This window comes from Mesoplodon mirus (assembly GCF_964341445.2).
Source record: "Mesoplodon mirus genome assembly, chromosome: 18".
NCBI classification, from domain to species: domain Eukaryota; kingdom Metazoa; phylum Chordata; class Mammalia; order Artiodactyla; family Ziphiidae; genus Mesoplodon; species Mesoplodon mirus.
In genome coordinates this window covers 61,932,927-61,956,311 of record NC_138994.1, presented here as the reverse complement: position 1 = coordinate 61,956,311, position 23,385 = coordinate 61,932,927, and the positions used below count along the sequence as shown (strand labels likewise).

Genomic DNA, 23,385 nt, shown 5'->3' with positions numbered 1-23,385 from the left:
TGCCACCCGATTTAATTCTTACAATCCTGGGATAGAGAAATTACTACTCCCATTTTGTAATTATCAAACTTAGAGAGGGAAATAGGTAATAGTTGCCTAAAAGAATAAGTAGCAGCTGGAATTTGAACCTGAGTCAGCTTCAAGTTCAGTGTTCTTTTCACTCTTTTGCAATGCCTTCTTAACTGTATTTATATGATCACAAAAACTGAATTGTTGAATACCTGCTGTTTATCAGGACCTGTGCCAGGCAGTTTGCATTGGTTATCTCAGAACAATCCTGTGAGGTGGTTATTATCCCCATTTCATAGATGGGAGGGACTAGAATTCAAACGAAAATCGTGCTATCTTTTAAACCTCCCCTAAAAGTTTGAAATCAGCCCACCTAATAATGTTAATTAAGGATTTCTCTTTCTACTGGACAAGTTCAATTCCTCAGCCTGTAGAAGTTCCCTTAGAAATATTTCCTTTCTCCTAAATGATGAAGAAAATAAGGAGTCAACATACTCATATAATATTTCATGTACCATATAATTTACTTATCATGTGTATTATTTATTGCCTTTCAACTTTCCCCCTGCCGCCACACACACGTGTACAGAAATATAAGCTCCATGAGGGCAGAGGTTTTTGTTTCTTGGCTCCCTAAGGTATTCTAGTGCCTAGAATAGCATCTGGCATGTAGTTGGCACTCAGTAAGTATTTAATATATGAATCAGTCTAAGATGCTTCTTTCCATCGGAGGACCCTTCTTTTATAGACACATAGTTTCTTCTTTGTTCATTCTGGCACCATTAGTTCCCTACACCCATATCTTTTTTTTATTATTATTCCTACTCTACCCTTATTTCCTCTGTGCACATGGTTGACATGGCTGACTGGGCTCTTTGGGGATCTGTGCCTTTTGTTTATTTGGTAGAATCCCCACCCAGACCTCAAGCCTGAACGATTCTGAGACATATGTTCTTAAATGTCTTGCCCAGCACAGTGAATTTTCAAGCTGTTATATATAAGAAGAAAGTCTTGTTTTGTTTTCAAGAAACGAAATTGTGCAATTATCTGAGCATTGGCTTATTTTGAATGTTAGGAAATGATGGTAGGGAACACATGGTGGTGAAATCACTGAGAGGCAAACCATTAGCTCTGTTTCTTAGTAAAAGATTTATAGCTCCAATTAACTGGCTTTTAGTATGGATACTAGAAGAGTCCCCATATATTAATGCTTTTCTCCCTAAATGATCTCTTGTAATTGTCTTATTAGCTTCATAATCTTCATATACCTTTTGTGTAGGATTGTTGATAAATCATCCATCTTGTAATTGTTTGGTATCTATATGTGCTTACTTTTTTCATGAGATAGGTAAATACCTTTTTCATATTAATAGATACATAAACAAACACCAAAAAGGACTGTGAACTTATTTTTTTAGTCTTATTTCCTCACACATATCCAGCTGTGCAGCTGCCAATGTCTTTGTTAGCTGTAGGACATTAAGAAAATATCATTGCCTTATTAGTCTTCTACCTGAAATAATGAGCTTCAGTCTGAATTAGCCACTTTCCTGAGATTCATAATGGATGGCTAAAAAGAAGACTATTGTTATTTATTTTATTTCTCTTCCCTCCCATTTGGTTACATAGGCTATAGTTACTATTTAACAACAGTAACAAAGCACTGGGAGTTTGTTATCAGGAACTGGGAGAGAGAAGCTAGAATTACTCATATTTATTTGGAGAATTATTATCAGTCCTTTAAAGCTAAACCTTAATATCACCTTCTTGAATCTCTAATTAATTGTACTTATGTGACCTTTTCTTTCTCTCAACTTCTGTAACACATTGTTTTCACTGCTAATGACATTTACAGTTTATATGTATATCTTTTGTACTTAACCATCTTTCTACTACGTATAGAAAATTTTTTTAATTTCTTCAGGGTATTGAAGTATTCTTCCCATCTTTGTGTTCCCTGAAAGCCCTTAATAATGCTTATATTATCCATAGTAAGTACTTTTTGTAATATTTGTTGAGTTGAAAATATTTGCTACCTGTTAGCCTAAAGGCATCTTTACTTGTAAGTTAAGTATCAACATCTTTAATTAATGAAGAATACCTCAGTAATACCAAATTGACAATGACACAGGTCTAATAAAGATCCTCCAAAACTTGTTGATGCCTTTGCTTGTACCCTAAGCCTGAAATTCCAAGCTCATTCAGGATATGAGAATGGAACTTTTGATACTTTTATAAGAACTTTCCAGGAAGGACATAGTCTTTTCAAAGATCCTCTTGATTAGATTTAGCCCAGACACCTATCATCAGGCTGATAAGCTTTAATTTCAGTGGTGGAGGCTATATGGGAACCCATGACTTTAGTTGTATACACCATTCTAAAACACATAGAACGGGCTTCCCTGGTGGCGCAGTGGTTAAGAATCCGCCTGCCAATGCAGGGGACATGGGTTCAAGCCCTGGTCCAGGAAGATCCCACATGCCGTGGAGTAGCTAAGCCCATGAGCCACAATTACTGAGCCCACATGCCACGACTGCTGAAGCCCGCGTGCCACGAGTCTGTGCTCTGCAACAAGAGAAGCCACCACAATGAGAAGCCCGTGCACCGCAAAGAAGAGTAGCCCCCGCTCTCTGCAACTAGAGAAAGCCCACGCACAGCAATGAAGACCCAACATAGCCAAAAATAAATAAATTAATTAAAATAAAACACATAGAACATGTGGAACATCCACCCAGCCTTGGGTTTCATGACTCACATTTCTCCCTCAGACATGGTCACGTATCCTGGCAAGATTAGAACTGTGCTTAAGGAAAAACATCTTTAAAATACAAAGTACATAGCATTTGTCAAATGGTGTTTTGTTTCTTAAAATTTTTTTAAATTGCAATTAGCAGCAGCATGGTCACCTTTTTAGACTATTAATCAGAATTGTGAATTTATATATATATATTTTTTGATGAGAAATATTTATTTTAACTGGCATTTTCTTTACAGAAAATCTTCGTTATCGTAACATTCAGCAAACACATAGTGGAGCAGATGGTGGCTTTCATTGGGTGAGTAATTCTTTAAGGACTAATATTAATATCATCATGGTTTGAATGGGAGGAAATGTATAAAAAAGACTTTATTGGTATAGAATTTTTGTGATAGCTCTTTATTTTTTGAGAAGGAAAAATCTTTTGCCCTGTTACTATTTAAATTGAAGATGAACCTCATTCCCTACAGCAGGGAAGGATGATGCTCAGATTATCCTTGTTTAATTTTAAACCAAACATGTATCAAGTCATATAATTCTTGATTTAAAAGAAGCTTTGCAGTTTGAGACTTGCCCCTCCAAAGAAGTATGAAATTCTCTTTATGTAAAAGACATGTGTATATAGTTAGAGTTTAATGGTGCTTTGGTACAATGCTATGACTTTTAGCCAAAATTGGATGCCAGATACACAGTTGTATTTCATTTATATATAAATCTTACATAAAATATTAATATTTCATTAAATAAGGCAGGATAAGATATTACCAAAATATGTGTTATGAATCTATTACTTCACTAGAGAAAAATTAGACCATTTTAAAAGGCTAAACTATCCAAAGCATTTATTTTTGTGTTTAAAGAAGTAAGACCAGTTTTAACATACGCTTTAAATGACAGTGTCACAAATTTTTTGGAGTTTAGTTTAATAAAACAGTAAAGAAAGACCTGTTTAGTTAATCAAATTAATGTCAACTGGAATGTGAATCCTACCGGATATTAAATGAACCCTTTTTTTTTTAATATATGATTTTTTATTCAATGTTTACACGTGAGAGGTTTTCTTTTCATTTAATAGCGTAACTGCCCTATGGTGGAAAAGTGTTAAGTTGGAATGCCCTTTATGTAGTTTTAACACAAATCTTTATTTTAAAAGCCATTTATAAAACAAGACCTTTATGAAAATTTTCACTATTAAACAACTGCCACTTGGTAGTGAGTTCATGAGTATTAGTTTTATTATTCTTTGAACCATGTACTATATATTATACTTACTCTTTTCTATGTATGATTTTTCTATGATAAAATAGTTTTTAATATTTTCTACTTAGGTATTAATGTAATAATTGAGGAAAAACATATTCTTGAGAATATACTCGGTGGAGTCAGCTAATGATTTTATTACTTCCTAAGCTTCTGATTAGAAATATGGATTCTGGCTTGTAAATTAAATTTTAATTACTCCAGCTTTTTGTTTCCTGAATTCTTACAAAGTGGCTTATAAGTCACCATATATCACATTCGAAAAGAAAGAGGGAATATTCTTGTCCCTTTTTTTTTAAAATAAGAAGACAGGGCCTCCCTGGTGGCGCAGTGGTTGAGAGTCCGCCTGCCGATGCAGGGGATACGGGTTCGTGCCCCGGTCTGGGAGGATCCCATATGCCGCGGAGCGGCTGGGCCCGTGAGCCATGGCCGCTGGGCCTGCGCATCCGGAGCCTGTGCTCCGCAACGGGAGAGGCCACAACAGTGAGAGGCCCGCGTACCGCAAAAAGAAAAAAAAAATAAATAAATAAAATAAAATAAAATAAAATAAGAAGACATTTCATCCGTTCCTGGAGATTATTGTGCCACCTTGAGAGAATTCTGAGGGACACATAGGACTACCACACAGACCCACACGTTGTAGGAATGACTTTGCATGCAGCATCCTACGTTCTTTCTTTCTCCTTTTTCCATACTGAACATTTATAGCAGGAAGTTTTCCAGCTACTTCTGCATCCTCACCACTACCACCTTTTGTTTCCCCAGCCTTTGGAGCTTCTAAGAAGTTATATTAGTTAGCTACCTATCTCAAACACCCACATCCAGTTCCATTTCCTTCCAATCACTTCATCATACTGCAGTTCGTAACCTTGTAAAAATCATATCTGAGCCTGTCGCCACCACTGTCCTCACTCCCCAGTTCCTCCACTTCTTGAAACCCTTCACTTGTTTTCCCCTTCATTCTTAAGATAAAGCTAAAACTCCTTACAGGGTCTCTATAGCCTTGAATGAGCTATCCCCTATAGTTTTCTCTGCTTGAGTCTCTCACCATTGGTCTTTGCTCAGGCTTTTCCCTTTGCCCTGTTCAGGGTTTCTCAACCTTGGCACTATTGACATTTTAGGCCAGATAAGATGTCTTTGTTGTGGGAGACTGTCCTGTGCATTGTAAGATATTTAGCTGCGTCCTTTTCCTCTACTCACGAGATGCCAATAGTGTCTCCCAGTTGTGACAATCAAAAATGTCCCCAAACATTGCCAAATGTTCCATGGCAAGTAAACCGCCACTGTCACCACCAATTCCATTGAGAACCACTGGCCTAGATAATGTCCTTTGGATTTCAGCTACTATATTCACAAAAACACCGTCCCTGACTAGGTCACAATTACCCTCTTTCCTAGGGACCTCTTTTCTCAGCAGTATGTACTTACTACATGCACTGACAGTTGTATTTTTTTTGTGTGTGTGTGTGGTATGCGGGCCTCTCACTGTCGTGGCCTCTCCCGTTGCGAGCACAGGCTCCGGACGCGCAGGCTCAGCGGCCACGGCTCACGGGCCCAGCCGCTCCGCGGCATGTGGGATCTTCCCGGACTGGGGCACAAATGCGTGTCCCCTGCATCAGCAGGCGGACTCTCAACCACGGCGCCACCAGGGAAGCCCTGACAGTTGTATTTTTACATTCATGTCTGAGGGTGTATGATTACTGTCCTTTTACAACTAACCTGTAAGCTTCTTAATGGCAGAGGCCATGCCTATTTTTGTTCGCTGTTGTGTCCATAGCATCTGGCATCTTGATTGACGCATAGCAGGTGCTTGATAAATATCTGGTGATTAAATGAACAGGTGGTGTCCAAATAAAGATCTGGTCAGTAAGAATCAGCAAATTATTTGTAGAGCCCAGATTCTTCTGTTAACCCAGCCTTTGGAGTTTCTAAGAAATTATATTAATTATCTACAGTAAATAGCAATAAACGTATCTTTAAGCTTAGGCCAATGTATCAAAGTTAGAATTTCTTATTCCTTATGTTTTTCAAAATCAGTAGTCCTGGGCTTCCCTGGTGGCGCAGTGGTTGAGAGTCTTCCTGCCAATACAGGAGACACGGGTTCGAGCCCTGGTCCGGGAAGATCCCACATGCCGTGGAGCAGCTAAGCCCACGTGCCACAGCTACTGAAGCCCACTTGCCTAGAGCCCATACTCTGCAACAGGAGAGGCCACCGCAGTGAGAGGCCCGCACACTGTAACGAAGAGTGGCCCCCACTCGCCGCAACTAGAGAGGGCCCGTACGCGGCAACGAAGACCCAATGCAGCCAAATTTTAATTAATTAATTAATTAATTAATTTAAAAAAATCAGTAGTCCCTCCCCTTAACTATCTCCTCTAGCACAGCCCCTCAAAAAAAAAAATTCCAGTGATTCTTCTTAAAGATGGTTTTGCATAAAGTTATTCTAAGATATTCAAGGCCTACTGGAATGGGTGGTGGTTTTGTTTTGTTTTGCGTGCATCATATTTTAAAAACTGTTTGCAAGAGACAAATGTTGCAACATCCTGATATCTTCATCTTTTCCCCAGTACTGTCTACAGGGTTTACCCATCAACTTCTTATTAAGCAGTATAAATAATTAGACTTAGCTGTAATAATAATTCTTTATTACCACATGCTAATGGGTATCTTTTTCATCTTAGTCTGTAATAAAATTATCTTTTAATCAGATTCTCTAATTGAGCTTGACATGGTTTGTTTTCCTACATTTTGAAGTAGGAAATACTATATAAGTGATCAGATGATAATAAATGATAATAAATAGTATCGCCAAACCTAGACTGAAAATTGAGTTAAACCAGGAGAATGAATTTTTAGAAGACCTAAATTTGTTCTTTTATATCATAATAAATAGCTTAGCAATTTATTTCAGAAAAGGGAAGAACAGTCAGATTGATTCCCTAGACTCATTGTTGAGCTGAACTGAAAATACTACATGTAATTTTCTATAGAAACATTCTCCTTTGATTGTTAGTTCTCCCTTTTCACACTGTTAAAACTACTGATATAAATGGTGTGTGTGTGTGTGTGTATATATATATATATATGGCAAATCATCAAACTAAACTAGAAAGTTTGGAATACAGTCTTTTTTTTTGCGGGGGGCTGTGTTGGGTCTTGTTGCTGCGCGCGGGCTTTCTCTAGTTGCAGCAAGTGGGGGCTACTCTTAGTTGCGGTGCGCGGGCTTCTCATTGCGGTCGCTTCTCTTGTTGCGGAGCACGGGCTCTATGCGCGCAGGCTTCAGCAGTTGCAACACATGGGCTCAGTAATTGTGGTATGCAAGCCCTAGAGCACAGGCTCAGTAGTTGTGGCGCACGGGCTTAGCTGCTCCGCGGCATATGGGATCTTCCCGAACCAGGGATCAAACCCGTGTCCCCTGAATTGGCAGGCAGATTCTTAACCACTGCGCCACCAGGGAAGTCCTAGAATCCTTTTTTTTTTTTTTTTTTTTCTTTTTGCGGTATGCGGGCCTCTCACTGCTGCGGCCTCTCCCGTTGCGGAGCACAGGCCCCGGACGCGCAGGCCCAGCGGCCATGGCTCACGGGCCCAGCCGCTCCGCGGCATATGGGATCCTCCCAGACCGGGGCACGAACCCGCATCCCCTGCATCGGCAGGCGGACTCCCAACCACTGCGCCACCAGGGAGGCCCCCTAGAATCCTTTTGAAGGATGTTTAAAACTATGTGCCCACAATTAAGAGGGTGGTGAATTGCCATGGTAGAGTAAAAATCAAAAGAAAAGACCAAGAAAAAGTCAGCAACAGTTCAAATTTAAAATAAAATTATGAGATACTAAGGCAAGGAAGAATGAAAAATGAATCCCAAGAGTAAGGACAGCTATGGAGTGAAATATGAAAAGAACCCACAGGCTTTAGACAAAACCAATCTAGGTTTGAATATAAACTCTTCCACAGGCCAGTTATTTATTTCCTCTCTGCATCCACTTTTAGCTGCTGTCCTCTCAAATAATATATTTTCTTTGAGTAGCATTTCTTCCCCAGTTCAGGAGGCCACTGGTAATCTTTCCAACTTCCAGTCAAAATGTAAAATGTCCTGTCTCAAAATATCTTACAGTTTAGTTGAAATGTACTCATATCAAGTGATTTAAAATTCTAAGGCATGTGGATTTTTTAAATGCCTTTCCTCTCAATTTTTTTTTTTTTTGCGGTATGCGGGCCTCTCACTGTTGTGGCTTTTCCCGTTGCGAGCACAGGCTCTGGACGCCCAAGCCCAGCGGCCATGGCTCACGGGCCCAGCCGCTCCGCGGCATGTGGGATCTTCCCAGACCGGGGCACGAACCCGTGTCCCCTGCATCAGCAGGCGGACACTCAACCACTGTGCCACCAGGGAAGCCCCCTCTCAATTTTTATGTTGCCTGTGTTCTCACCTCATTTTTCAAAGTTTCTACCGACTGTGAATGGAAAGATAGCCTGCTAGGTGACTACTTTGTATGCTCTCAGAGAAGACTGAGGGAAGGCCTACTTCTCCTTAAAGGAAGTACCCATTTCTTTACTCTCTGATCAGTAAAACACCTTTTATCAGGACAAAGTTTTTCATCAAAGATTATACAAATAATTCTTGAGGGTACTATTTATTAAACATAGTGAGCACTTTATATACAATTGTTATTACTATCTACTTCTTTTTTTTTTTTTTTGGCTGCATTGGGTCTTCGTTGTGGTGCACGGGCTTCTCATTGCGGTGGCTTCTCTTGTTACAGAGCACGGGCTCTAGAGTGCAGGCTCAGTAGTTGTGGCGCACGGGCTTAGTTGCTTCGCGGCATGTGGGATCTTCCTGGACCAGGGCTCGAACCCATGTCCCCTGCATTAGCAGGCGGATTCTTAACCACTGTGCCACCAGGGAAGTCCTTTTTTTGCAGTTTTGAACAGTGCTTCTGTGAGCATTTCTTAGTGCAAGATAGATGAGCACATAGTGGAACCTAGAATATGATAAAAGGGACAACATAAAAGAGGGAAAAGGTGAATAAAAGAGAGACTGGACATAAGTAAGATAACCTTCATTGTGATAAGTTAACTTAGTTTTTTGTCTAGGGTCAAATTTTGTCTAGGCAGGTGTGCCTGTGGCCCGCCATGTCAGGCTACTCACCTCCCCAGGTGTCAGGGAAAGAATTATTTAGTGTTGACCATTACATCTCTGGTGGTGAGGTTTAGGATCAGTTTTATACAGGTTTGAATGCTATACTGATGACTGAAAGAAATACCCCTTTCCCCAAACGGCTTCTAGTCTCAGTGTAACTGTGGAATGGCCCAGCTGCATAAGTGTGCCTTTGGACTGTGGTATTTTTAGTATAGTATATCATGGTATGACAGTCCTAAGGTCCCAGAGAGAATATAAGCCCTACCTCCAAAATTTATTGTCATTTTAAGAGTAAATAATTCCCCTCCCTTGACCAGAAATAATTATTTGTAGATTTATTTCTCGGACAGTTCTGGAAAGTAATCATTAGTATCACTGGGTTTAGGGAAAGGTATCCCTATTACCTATTCCTAAATCAAAGGGTTTGTCTAGTTATATATGAAAATCTGAATAGATGTAACGAATCAGTTACATATTCTGAAAGGTTAGAACAGATAATAGCCTTGAAGAAGCCTTTTGGTTTATGGTATGTTTGGCAAGAGGACAGAGAAAAGGTTCTGAAAAAAGATTAGGCATGTAATGGGGTTTTTCACTCTCTGATATCCTAAGCTGAAGTAAGTCAGAGGACAGAACCAAAGAACCAGGGGACTTTAGAGCTTCAAAGGCATTACGTTTTTTGCAGTCTTTCGTTCTTGCTCTCTTTCTTTTTTCTTAAGATTTTAAACTTATTTTTATTTAATTTTAGATTTTCTCCAATGAGAGAGACCTGGACATATTTCTTAAAGAGCATGACCAAGTCTAACTTGAACATCATGATTAAAATGACATGTTCTGATATTCTCACCAAATAGAGGATGAGAATTCCCAGAAAATAACATTAAGCGTATGACTCGTAACAAACCATATGCAGAACATTGGCTCGTTGTCAGGTTGCCAAAGTCTTATTGGAAGACAAAGTCCCCAGTTTTACCACACAAGAAAATTTCCATAACTCAGTCATTGAACTCGGGGGATGGGGTTAGCTGGAGCAGGCAGGGACTTTTTACCAGATACAGAATGTTCCGTGCTCCTCTTTGCTGTCTCCTATTTCTAAGTTAACTTGACATTTGACCTCAAGAGTCGGACTTGCCTGTGGCAAGAGAGATCATTTCAACCAGTGAGTAATTAAGTGCTTGAATCTTAGTGTTGTTTCTTGTTCCTCACTCTGTAAGTGGTCAGAATGAGCTACATTGGTCTGGACTTTTTCTTCTACAGAAAGAAAATCTATCCTTTCATTTTATTTTATTATTATTATTATTTTTTTTTTTTTTTGGCTGTGTTCGGTCTTCATTGCTGCACGCAGGCTTTCTCTAAGTTGCGGCGAGAGGGGGCTACTCTTTGTTGCAGTGCGCAGGCTTCTAATTGCAGTGGCTTCTCTTGTTGCAGAGCACAGGCTTTAGGCGCGTGGCCTTCGGTGGTTGTGGCACGTGGTCTCTGTAGTTGTGGCTCACGGGGTCCAGAGCGCAGGCTCAGTAGTTGTGGTGCGTGGGCTCAGTTTCTCCGCAGCATGTGGGATCTTCCCAGACCAGGGCTTGAACCTGTGTCCCCTGCATTGGCAGGTGGATTATTAACCACTGCACCACCAGGCAAGTCCCTACCCTTTCATTTTAAAATACACAAACCTGCTTTATGTATTTGATTCTCTTTGACTTTTTTTGATCATTGTGAAATAATCAGAAAAAGTTATGGAAGTGTGGAACACAAATAACTGTATTAATCGGAGGAGGATACAGAGGTTTTAAGACCCCAGCTGCTGAGAATCAGTTGTACATGCTGATTTTAATATAATCTTCTGTACTTCAGGTAGAAAACTCCTTCTTTTTCATGTCCTCTTCCTGTAGTTTATCTTCTCTTTTGACTCTTAACTCCTTTGTATTTTTCTTATAGATATTGGGAGGCAGATAGTTAAAGGTTAAAGCAAGAACTCTGGAGTTAGACTGTAAGGTGAGAAATGGACATTGTATTAGGAAGTTACTCTTAATCATAATTAGAGCATTTCTGTAGAATGATGAAAACTAAAACCCAATTATATTAACCTACATAGTGGGTAAAGAAAAAGTCAGGCTAAGGTCATACCTGACACATTTTAACTGTTCTATAAATATTTGTTGACTAATTGAATTCATTTATTCGTTATTAGGAGAGACCTCTGTGCATTTTAGGCTGAGGGAAATACTCTGGTTAAAAGCTAGAGACGGAAAATACAAATGAAGAAAAGGAAGGACGTGGGTTGGATATAACATTTAGTAAGCACTCAGTGTGCCAGATGCTTTACATTTGTTTTTATGGATATGCATAATAAAACCTATAAGGTACTTACTATCACTGTCTTCATGGGGAAACTGAAACATATTTAAATTCATGTAAATGGTAAGAGCTGTAAGGAGATAGGATCAAAAGCCTGAGTGGTTTGATTTATTCTCCTTAACCACTTCTTCCTTCAAAACTGGAATGAAGGGACTTCCCTGGTGGCGCAGTGGTTAAGAATCCGCCTGCCAATGCAGGGGACATGATTCGAGCCCTGGTCTGGGAAGATCCCACATGCCGCGGAGCAACTAACGCCATGCCCACAACTACTGAGCCTGCGCTCTAGAGCCCGCGAGCCACAGCTACTGAAGCCCGTGCGCCTAGACCCTGTACAAGAGAAGCCACTGCAATTAGAAGCCCGTGCACTGCAACAAAGAGTAACCCCTGCTCACTGCAACTAGAGAAAGCCCGCGTGCAGCAACGAAGACCCAACGCAGCCAAAATTAATTAATTAGTTAATTAATTAATTAAAAAAATAACTGGAATGAAGATTTCAAGATCTTTTGAGGTGGAAAAGACGGACATTGAGAGAGTGCTGTAGAAGTCAGTGAGGTAATCTTGAAGTTGGGAGATTTGGACGGGAGTGCTAGTTTCAAATGGCTGCCTCGTGAATGTGATAGGGAGTCAGCATGAGTTCTTTCTGTCTACTCTCCTTGTTCACACTTGTAGTGACCTGGCACAGCTGAAACTAGTTACTACCGGTGTTACTTTGAGAAACCTACTGGGTTTTGTACTGTAGGTTTAAATGCATTTTTTTTTTCCTCTCCCTCTCATCACCCTTCTAGATTAAGTTCATTGAGAGCAGAGATCCTGGCTTTTGTTTTTAAGGTTATCTACTGCATTTAGCGAGTTTCTGCCTAATGGTTGGAGTAACTAGATTTTTCTTGATGAGTTTAAATTCCTTTTTAGTACTGTCACTTTTTTTTTTTTTTTTTTTTTTTTTGCGGGCCTCTCACTGTTGTGGCCTCTCCCGTTGCGGAGCACAGGCTCCGGACGCGCAGGCCCAGCGGCCATGGCTCACGGGCCCAGCCCCTCCGTGGCATGTGGGATCCTCCCCGACCGGGGCACGAACCCGTGTCCCCTGCATCGGCAGGTGGACTCTCATCCATTGCACCACCAGGGAAGCCCAGTACTGTCACTTTTTTCACTCACACTCAAGCCACTTTGAATGATATAAAGGCCAGTGAGCGTCCATGCTATTTCACCTTAAATTTGAAATTCCGCAAACTATTCTTTATTCTTGACCTTTGGGTCTGCGGGTCCCTGTTGCTGATTTCTTTCTTTCTTAGAACTCGGGGGGTCATCCAACCAGCCGCAGATGGATTTGTCACCCTATAAAGCTGCCATCCGTGTGTCATTTTCTGTAACTGAAATCCGTTGGTTTTTAACAGGGTTTTGTTTTAGCAGCCAATCACTTTTACTTGGTTCTTGTAGACCCACTTCTTTAGCTCGGCCCTCATTTGTTAACATAAATGCCTGTTGGGCTTCTATTGCTCAACTCAGAATCCTGAGATGAGGTTTTGTTTTCAAAAGCTTCCCTTTAATGATAGCGTATTTCAAAGAGTATGTGCTCATTGTAAGGAGGTCTTACCTTCATCCTGATTCTTACAGAAAACAATTCCAAATGTTCATAAGCAAGTGCAGGGCTTCCCTGGTGGCACAGTGGTTAAGAATCCACCTGCCAATGCAGGGGACGTGATTTGAGCCCTGGTCTGGGAAGATCCCACATGCCGCGGAGCAACTAAGCCCGTGCGCCACAACTACTGAGCCCACGTGCCACAACTACTGAGCCCGCGTGCCACAACTACTGAAGCCCGTGCGCCTAGAGCCCATGGTCCGCAACAAGAGAAGCCACTGCAATGAGAAGCCCGCGCACTGCAAAGAAGAGTAGCCCCAGCTCACTGCAACTAGAGAGAGCCTGCGCACAGCAACGAAGACCCAATGCAGCCAATAATAAACAAATAAATAATTTTTTTTAAAAAAGAACAGCAAGTACAATTGAGGGTTACTTTTTCTGAAAGATGCCTATGATGGAAATATGCTGTGAGGCGGTAGACACAGTGCACCTGATGTTTCTGGCTAAAGCAGTGGTCTTCCTTCTACACAGCCGCCAGGAAACTGATGGTGTCATGGGTTTATAATTCTACTCGGCGCACAATGGACTAACTTGAGTACCAAAGAGGTGTTAAGAATTTGAAAGGGGCACAGCTGTGAATGGAATTCAAGATGTTTTAATCCCAAATCCTGAGGTTGAATCACAACGAATGTTAGATGGTGCCAGAGACTATCAATTCAAACTTACATATATGAGAAAGCCCTAGATTTTAACTCATTTCAGTCACATGGGATTACTGGATCCCATTTTTACTGGGTTAAATATGTTTATTTGCAGCCAACACCAGTTCATTTACTTGTCATATTCCTGGGTTAATGGATTAATTAGGGATCAATTTGTATCTTTTTTTCTTTTTTCTTTCTCTAATCTCTGAGGACTGAAAAGCTCTAAATATTAATGGATGTTAGCATGATGGCCTTTGGCTTCTTCAGAAAGATTGTTTGATAAACTACCTCCCCTCTGCCTTGCCTGCCTCTTCTCCTGAGCAGTCTACCTAAGGAGGAAAGACTTTTTTTTTTTTTTCATTCGCAGGGAAATCTATCATTGTTGAATCAGGCCAGGAGTCTGAGATCCATTCTGAGTCACTATGAATAGAGTTCTAGTATTGGTTGGGGCCCCAGGGAAACTGGTGGTTAAATACTGTGAGAATCTTTATCAGACAGGAAATGACAACTCATTAAAGTACTAACCGTTAAGCTTGTTTAGATCCTGGCCTCCGTGCCCAGTGGGGGCAGGGCCGGGGGTGGGGTTGGTTATGGCGGTGTGGTGTTTAACTCTACGGTGTTTGACCAACATGTGCACGTTTCTGAAAACAAAGAATTATTTATAAGACTGTTATCAAGAAAGGGACTTGCTAGGCCATCTTGTCACTGAACTTCTACCTACCGTACTGTCATTGCCTCTTTTGTTCAGAAGACAGATCAGCATGTAATGGAGGTGGGATAGGGAGGGGCTTTTATTTCATCCCTGAAAATATATCCTACCAGTACCTTAATTGTAAAATTTAATCTCTTTAGCAGAAGAGCCTGTAGCTTCAGTCTAGAAGAGTCTGTTTACGGCTCTACTTACTTCTCAGCTCCCAGGACAAATCTCAATCTCAATTGATAGAATTCTCTGGAGTCAAATTTGACTTATTGATTTACATTTACATACAATGATCCTCACCCAATAAAGAAAATTCTAAAGACCCTGATATTCATTTTAAACATAAATATAAGTTTAACTGTGGGCACAGGATTTCAGTCTCTTGAGATTTGGCTATTCAGGTTCTTAAAGGCCCTCTTTATAGTGGCCTATAGGAGCCACTATAAAGGATGGAAGGATGAGCAAAAGAGAGACACTTAATCTGGATCTTTGTAGAAATAGCTTTCCTTTCTCTAATATGTTACCTAACAGTTTTGCCTTGAGTTGGTCTGCTAACTAAGCCTTAAGATATTTTTGACCTTTTGGGAACAAGGTATAGTATCTGTACCCCTTGCAGTTTAGTTTCCTGGTCTAAACAAGCGGTCTCCACCATTGGAGTGGGACTAAAATAGAACTTCTATTTATATTTATTTTCATCTTTGTTATTTTCTTTTTTGTGTATTTTTGTAATGTACATAACATTATTATGGTAGTATATGTACATATAATTTATGTGGCTGTACATACATGGAGGATATAGCTTACCATCAGTCTGATTGGCACTCCCTCAGTCCACATATCAGAAGATCACAAATCATGGATTACAAAAATAAGCTAGGGTTAGAGTAAGAGTTCCATGGTACAAAAGGGGCTTACAGTGGGCATGCTGCAATTTATTGTTTTTTCTATGTCCCATTAATCAGAAGTATTTGCTAATGATAGCATGAAAGCTGTCATAATTAGTAAGACATTTAGTAACAATTTTAAAAATTTTAAGATTTCATCCATATTTTATCCATTTTAATTTGTATTTGTACGTTTTACTATTTGCGTAAGTATTCTACATCTGTCAGAACTGTTCGCAGACCATTGGTCTAGGCTCCTCTGCCCTTAAAGGCTGCTTTTGCTGCTATCAAACAGTAGTCTACTTCAAAAGATGTCTATTATGCTTTCTGAATTATAGCAGCAGTAGACTTGATTAACCCTTTCCTTTCCCTTTCTTTTAATACTACCCCTGACCTGAATCTTCTTCTAAAAACATTTTCTCACATTCATAAGCTCTCTGTGGTTTAACTAACCACACCCTGAGAGTGTTATTTCCATGTTCTGATTAATCATTAGAGGAATGTTAAATAAATCAGCCTCAAAGTACTGCACAAATAGTGAAACGAAGGTTAAAAAAATTTTTTTGCCCATACTTTTTTTTTCCAAGAAAGATAAAGGCTTACTGCCCTATAGCCTTACTAGGAATCCATGTCAGACAGTATGTTTTCTGGAACGCCAATGATATGACTTACACAATCACATTAATGCTAAGATCTTCAAAAAAAATGGCTAAGAAAGCAGAACCTGTGTTAAAACTTTACTTTATTAATACCTGTTTAATTCCCATAGGCATTTCCACTGCTTAACCTTTATATATGCCCTGTGTAAATAGGGCTAAACAAGACAAATCAATTTTTTAAAAGTTTATGTTACTTCTGTGTTACTAAGCACTGTGCCCCAGTTTTATGATGGCACATAATAATAAAAAATACTCATCTGGGTGGAAAAATCCAAACAGAATCATGAACAGGAAAATTTCAGGTCTTTTAATAGCAAGTCCTAGATTGATGACTATGTCCGTGATGGAGAAGAGATTCAAAGTAAATCAAATGGTGTGTTTTTTATATCTGGTGAACCAATTTGTTTGAGAGTTACAAAATTTGAAAGGAGTCCCTTGAAAACAGAATAACAATGACCGATGAATTTTTTGGAATGGGTGTATGCTCATAAAATGAAAATGTAAGCATTGTGAAAAACTGGAGTACTCACATCACCCACTCTATGCAACCTCTGCCAATTGTGATGCTTCCTCTGGTAGATTTTCTGGCTTTTTGTGGGAACACAATGCAGACCTTTATTTATAATGAGTCAATATGGGGAGAGTTTAAAATACAGATTTCTTATCAGATAAGTGATTTCCACAAACAGAGTCACAGATGCATTAAAAAACATAGAAAAATAATAGATTTTGTTTGCATAATGGTCAGGGCCCTTGACAGAATTTTGCAAAGAAGTTTGTCTTGTTTTTGTTTTAACACATACTTAGGTATATAAGCATGGCAAAATATTGTTCCCATGAAACCACTTTTGAGCTCTGAGTGGGTTTATTAGACTTATGTGGAATTTTTTCTTTACTTTTTTTCCCCTCTTTTGTTTGCATTTTCTGAGGTGTTCTGTTTGTTTGTTTCTTTATTAAAATCAGTAACAAAAGTTCAAAAATTGCCATTAGAATAACTTGTTGGAAATTTGTTTCTTCATGAGTTATATTATCTGAAAAATGTGTGTGCCAAGAAAATAAATATCAAGATATTACTATCCACAAAAATTTTTTTACCCACTATGCTGAAGGTCTACAGCAAGGAAAAGTAGATGAGATCAATTTTGTTCTTGCTTTTGTTTTCCTTTGTTTTTTCCTTTCTTCTTTAAGGCTTTCTCACCTAGAGAAAATGGCTGTTTATGGCTAATTTAAGTATATTTAAATCCAACCACTGACTGGAAAATAGTAACTCTAATACTTTGAACTTAATCAGCACCTAATGGCAGATGGAGAACTTCACCCACCTACCATGGGTTGAGATGAGGGTCCTTAGCCAGGTGCACAAGGTACTCTGAATTTAATGGCTTTCAGAAAGTGGCATTTCAGTTATTTCCTGAGCCAACTATAAAAAGACACTGAACTGTGATGCAAGTTATTCCTTCCTCATGTGTGTACCTTAAATTAATCCTAAATGTCAGAATGGACTCTTACCTCTGTCTGCTGCTTGAAAATAACTTGAGGGATGAAGTCGTGAGATGGTGTTATTGTTTCTCTTAAATGTATGTTAAGAGTGAAAGCTGTAATTTCAATTTTTATCTAAAGAACTTAAAGAACTTTTGTGTTAATTAAGAAAACTTTAGTATAAGAGTGCTTTGTATAAGCTGAGGCATGTGTGGCCTTAAGTCATTGTTTGTAGTCATAGAGAAATGAAAATAAAACTAAAATTTTGATGAATATATTTAAAAAATTAAGAGGACCTGACAAATAATTCATTATGTAACACTTAATACCTAGTTTTCAAATATGTTAACTTTTTAGATTTTTTCAGATCATGTGGCATTTGTTCATAATAGCTTTGGTTAATATATTGCTGTTAAAACTTTTAACTTCTCTATTTTCACCTGTTCCTAGTCTCTTATGAAAAACTGAATCTCCCATCCCACCACCAGAAACTCTCTAAAGCATTTAACAAACACCATAGCCCCTTGAAAAATTAATCTCTGCATTAGCCCAAGATAATTCTTTGAAAGTTACACATCATGTAAATGTGTAATGACATATATTCTCTATCAGCTAAAAAAGTAGGTCTTAATGGACTTACAATGGCAAATCATTTATGGTTTCCAGTTATTTTGAAGGGAATCTAGAATGATTGTTGCCAGTCCCTTCCTCATTCCCCTCAACAACAACAGCAAAGTAGAACCTTTCTACCATTGGGTCTTGGTTCTTAATTTTCTCCTTAAATAATGGCTTGACCCTGGAGCCCAAGAATGATTTGAGGAAAACTGTAAGCCATATTTTTGCTTAACATCAGTCTGAAGTTAGAAGTCTGAAGAAAGAACAAGACACATAATGGAACCCAACTCTCGGAGGACATCAAAAAGGGAATTTTCAAGTCATTTCTTGTACAACCTAGCTGTTCAAATAAGCATACAATCATTTCAGCCTCTCTAAATGTTTTTTTTAACTTTCAAAAGAAATGGCTTGACTATAGCCATCCTTGGGAGTTTAAAACAATGACATAAGTTATTGTTATTAAGGGTGAAAGAATCAATTTCTGGGAATTCCCTGGCAGTCCCCACTTTCACTGCCATGGACCTGGGTTCAATCCCTAGTCGGGGAACTAAGATCCTGCAAGCTGTGCCTGCAGGCAAAAGAATTTCTGAAGGAAAGTTCTTATAAATCTGTAATCTTCAAAGCCAATCTTTTTGTGCATTTATTTTACTGGATTTTTTTTTATATTCATGTGGTTTATTTGAAGTGTAAGTGGATGAGCTATTTGCATTCCTTTATGCATTATATAAAGAACTACCCAAGGGAAATCTGTTTTAAAGAGAAAGTTTGTACCATTGTTGCTCCTTTGTAGAAGAATCATTACTAATAAACAGCAACAGAGCTCAGAGACAGCTCTTCTGGTTTATCGTACTAATGTAAGACCACGTAAAAGTCTATGAGAGGACTTACTTAACCCACAGTCTCCCTCCCTTCTCCGCCTTTTTTTTTTTTTTTTAATATTTACTTATTTATGTGGGATCTTTAGTTGCGGCACGCAGGACCATTTTTTAGTTGCGGCATGTGGGATATAGTTCCCCGACCAGGTATCGAACCCAGGCCCCCTGAATTGGGAGTGCAGAGTATTAATCACTGGACCACGGGGGAAGTCCCACTTCTCCATCTTTGATGTCTGTCATACAGGTCTTCTAGAATCATCAATGCACTCATTGCCTCTACTACATATGTCTATCCAGGCCTTTTTACATATCCTTCAGTATTCATTAAAGGACTTTTTAAACAACTTCACCCCACACTGATCTCTCTTTTTTCCCTTCAATTTCTTTGGAATATATCTTCTGTACCAAAAAGTTGAGAAATTTATTATTGACTTATAAATTCTTTTGTTTGTAAATCAGGTCGTGTGTGTGTGTGTGTGTGTGTGTGTGTGTGTGTGTGTGTGTGTGTTTTGAATCCCTGTAATGATTTTAAGTTCTTGGACATAGACTATTTCTTGCAGTTTTTTTCTTTCCCCATAGTACCAATTACAGTGTTGGATATAAAATAAGGACTCCATTAAGGGTGTGGTGGTTGATAATTAAAAGGATCAAAGAAAAGTATCAGCCAGGAGTTATGTATTTGTTCACCTCTTGTAAACACAGGAGCAAGAAATGTCTCTTCCTCTACTCCTGCTTTTTGTTACAGAAAGCAGCAACTGAACTGTTCTAGAAAAAGGGCAGTGAAGTTCATTTAATACTTACTTTAAAAAAGAGAACATAAGGCACTGTTGCAAATACATAAAATACCTTTTGCTGGCCCCAGGAAAAAGATTGGGCTCACTTAGCTTTTAGCCCTATTATTATCAGATGAGAAAATAAAGGGTATAGAAAATAGAGATGTTTGGTTTTCTAAGTTGCCCCAAGTTACCATTTTTTAAAAATGCCTGCAAGCATTTCTAAAACGGGAGCCTGGTACCTACAGTTGCCAAACCGGTTTAACAGCACTATCTCCACATATTCTAGGTGAGAGGGAGCTCCGAGTACATAGACTTATCAGAGATCACTGTCCCAGTCATCTCAGAACAAGTTGTTTAGTAAAATGTAGTGTAGTTTCTGTGCAAACCATCTACCATAAGCCACGAAGTGATTCAAGGTTCGCAGTCCCTTCTTTGTTCCTTTGTTAATCACTGACTTCTGACTAGTGGGAGGTGCCTCCCAAATTTGCTAATGCATTCTTTTTGGATAAGGATGACGCACAGATTGTCCTAATAAGGACTTGGATTGAGAAAGGACCGCCCCCTCTGAGAAGATGGGACAAGTCAGAGAGAGGGCGGGCAGTTTCTTTTTCAACTAGGGATGACACAAGCATAAGTCATTTCCTTATTAATCGGTTCAAACCAGTTCTTACAGGAACTGGTGGTGATAAATGTGAGACTTCTCAGAAGTCATTCATTTTATTCTTTGTACCACACCAGTGTGCAGCATCAGCTGAGAGCTGGCCTCACTCTGAGAACTAACTCTTCTACTAGAAGGGACTCTCAGCTCCTATTTTCTTCTTAAACATTTGGAGGGAGAGCTTTTTCTCCTTTATGGGGCTGTGAAAGGATGAATTCTGATCCATTGAAAAGAGTTCACAGGATTTCGCCAGCTCTGCTGCTTGTTGTTGGTTTTTTTCCTCCTATCTAATCCCTGCTTTTTGAGTTGAGGCGGTAAGTGGATTTTTCTTTAACATTTTTCCTGCCTTTCTTCCCAAATGTATCTTTTTCCTTGGGTTATTGTACCCTGCTTCCAGTGCTGTCCCTGGCATAGGTCCATCTCTGCAGAAGCCATTCCAGGAATACCTGGAGGCCCAGCGTCAGAAGCTTCACCACAAAAGCGAAATGGGCACACCACAGGTGAGACTTTCCTCTATCTTCTTCTCTTCTCCCCACCCCCCACAGTTTCAGGGCGAAGTTACATTCACAGCACTCACTGGCATTTTTAGGCAAATAGAGTGAGGTTTGTCAGTCTTAGCAGAAGTTTGAGGCTCGGTTTACTCTCTACTGGCAAATGTGCCTTTGTCTAGATCAGAAAATGTATTGATAACTTCTATTTTGTACATCTTCTCCCAAAAACAAGCCTTGGGCTAATGGAAAATAATGGATCTGTTATGTAGAATGAGTTATTACCTTGATCTTAAATGATTTATTTATAAGTAGCAAGTATACTTTCCAAGTGAATTAAAAAGTTAAAATTTATAGCATAACAAAGTATTGGACTTAATGAGTTCATTTGAATATCTTCCTTCATTTTTGCTCTATTTTTCTTTTCACAGATGGGAAAATAATTTTTTTCTAATATAAACCAAAGCTGTTAACATAACTGAACTTAAAAACTTAATTAAGTTAAGCCTGCCTTTTCTATAAACAGTTCTGCGGCAAAGGAAATGACTAGAAGAGGATGAGTAAGCAATAACCTGAAATGGGAAACTTGAAGGAAGCATAGTGTTTTCCTTGTTTGGTTGGGGATTTTTTGTTTTTTTGTTTTTTGATGGCCTTACACTCTTTACCTGGCCCTTTGCTGCCCTCAGTTGACCAAACATGACTCCAGAAATAGATAACATTTATATTTTAAAAGCTGCTCCTAATCCTGGAACAAGAATATATATACATGTAACTATCTTGACACTACTCTCTCCAAGTATCTCCATGGTGACTTCAGATAGTAAGATTTAATCAAAGACTTTATGTAGTGAAAGATAAGAGATGACTTCACACTCACCCTATTCTAAACTATATGAATCAACATTGACTTTATATCTAACAAAGTGAAATCTTAATAGCTGGGTATAAGAAGGCCTGAATGTAGATTTCACAGTAGCTGAAGACACAAGACTTTTCATTTTTAATTGTTTAGGCTTTATAAGTTGTAAGCTCCAGGTTCTCATTATTTTCATTAAAACATGGTGGGTGGTCCCCTTTTTACTACTGAACTAATGAAGCATTTCTCGTGGATTGTTCTGCCTTTCTTCCTGCAGGGAGAAAACTGGTTGTCCTGGATGTTTGAGAAGTTGGTTGTTGTAATGGTGTGTTACTTCATCCTGTCCATCATTAACTCCATGGCACAAAGTTATGCCAGACGAATCCAGCAGCGGTTGAACTCAGAGGAGAAAACTAAATAAGCAGAAAAGTTTTAACTGCAAAAATTTAAATGGACGGGTTCTGCCTTAAATTGGGAGGACTCCAAACCAGGAAGGAAAATTCCCTTTTCCAACCTGTATCAATTTTAATTTTTTTTTTTCCCCTGAAAGCAGTTTAGTCCATATCTTGCACTGACATACTCTTCCTTTGTTAAGGTAAGGTATCCACCGTCAATTCAATCCAAATTGTATTTTATTAGGGTGGAATGTGATATTAAGCAGCAAACTTAACAAAAACTGGCCTTCTATTTGTTATTTTCAAAGGCCCACATGGTACAATTAAAGAATTCCGGACACCAAAAAAAAAAAAAAAACGGTTCCTAAGTATGTCAAATATGTCAAGCTTTTTAGGCTTGTCACAAATGACTTCTTTGTTTTTCTAAGTCATCAAAAGTGTATATAAATTATACTAGATTGGATAACAGTCTTGCATGTCTATTATGGTAAAATTTAATATGCCATTTTGCCCAACCCTTCCTATCCCACCTTTGAAAAAAGGACATTTTATGATGCATTGCACACCCTCTTGGGAAACTGATCTTTCCATTTTGAGACAGTATAAGGAAAATCTTGTTGGTGTCTCGCAAATGAGCTGACACCATTTTTTATTCTGTATATTTAGAATGGAGTCATGAAAAAACTTTATAAAGACATCTTTGATCATTCCAAAATTGTGTCCGTTTTCTTGAGCGTTTTGATATTTTTACTTCCTTTTAGCTTCTACCAACTAAATGCAACCTTGCCATATCCACCTACAACCGCAGTTTCTTAAGCCTTCATTTATTTGCATGAAAGGGCCACCACCAAAGCATTTTTTGTTGGGCTGGAATTGGGCAGCTGGCTACACACTGCTGAAATGGCACCTTAGGGACTGGTATATCAATGGGGACTTCTTGGCTTGTGAAAACAGGAGGGATGATAGTATACACATCAAAGGACATGGAGAGAAAAATGACTCATTTTATAAAAAAACAAGCTTTCTCATATCTTAATTTTTAGCCCAGCACGTACTCTGATTTTAACAGACAAATTTACTTTTATATGTAACCTAATTTTCTTGCCTTTCTTCAGTAAGTGTTTTGTTCTTATGTGGTTTTTCCTTTGGGATGTTTCTGGTTGAACTTGGTCATTTTGTTTTGCTTGGGAAAAAATAAACAGTTTCACTTTT

At 38.9% G+C, this 23,385-nt stretch overlaps 1 protein-coding gene across 10 annotated transcripts in view; it reads left to right on the top strand.

Moving 5' to 3' along the window:
* The window catches only part of VMP1 (vacuole membrane protein 1), a 129,289-nt gene extending 106,758 nt beyond the window's left edge, over positions 1 to 22,531 (top strand). For 5 of the 10 annotated variants that reach the window (XM_082603217.1, XM_082603220.1, XM_082603216.1 and 2 more), the window contains 3 exons: positions 3,005 to 3,066; positions 20,832 to 20,934; positions 22,056 to 22,531. In XM_082603217.1, the coding sequence (XP_082459343.1) occupies positions 3,005 to 3,066; positions 20,832 to 20,934; positions 22,056 to 22,199 (309 nt within the window). In that variant the 3' untranslated portion in view covers positions 22,200 to 22,531. Of the gene's footprint in view, positions 1 to 3,004; positions 3,067 to 19,244; positions 20,965 to 22,055 lie in introns of those variants that run through there. The other 5 variants (XR_014291860.1, XR_014291861.1, XR_014291858.1 and 2 more) reach the window with 5 other exon arrangements.
* The last annotated feature ends 854 nt before the right edge of the window (positions 22,532 to 23,385 follow it).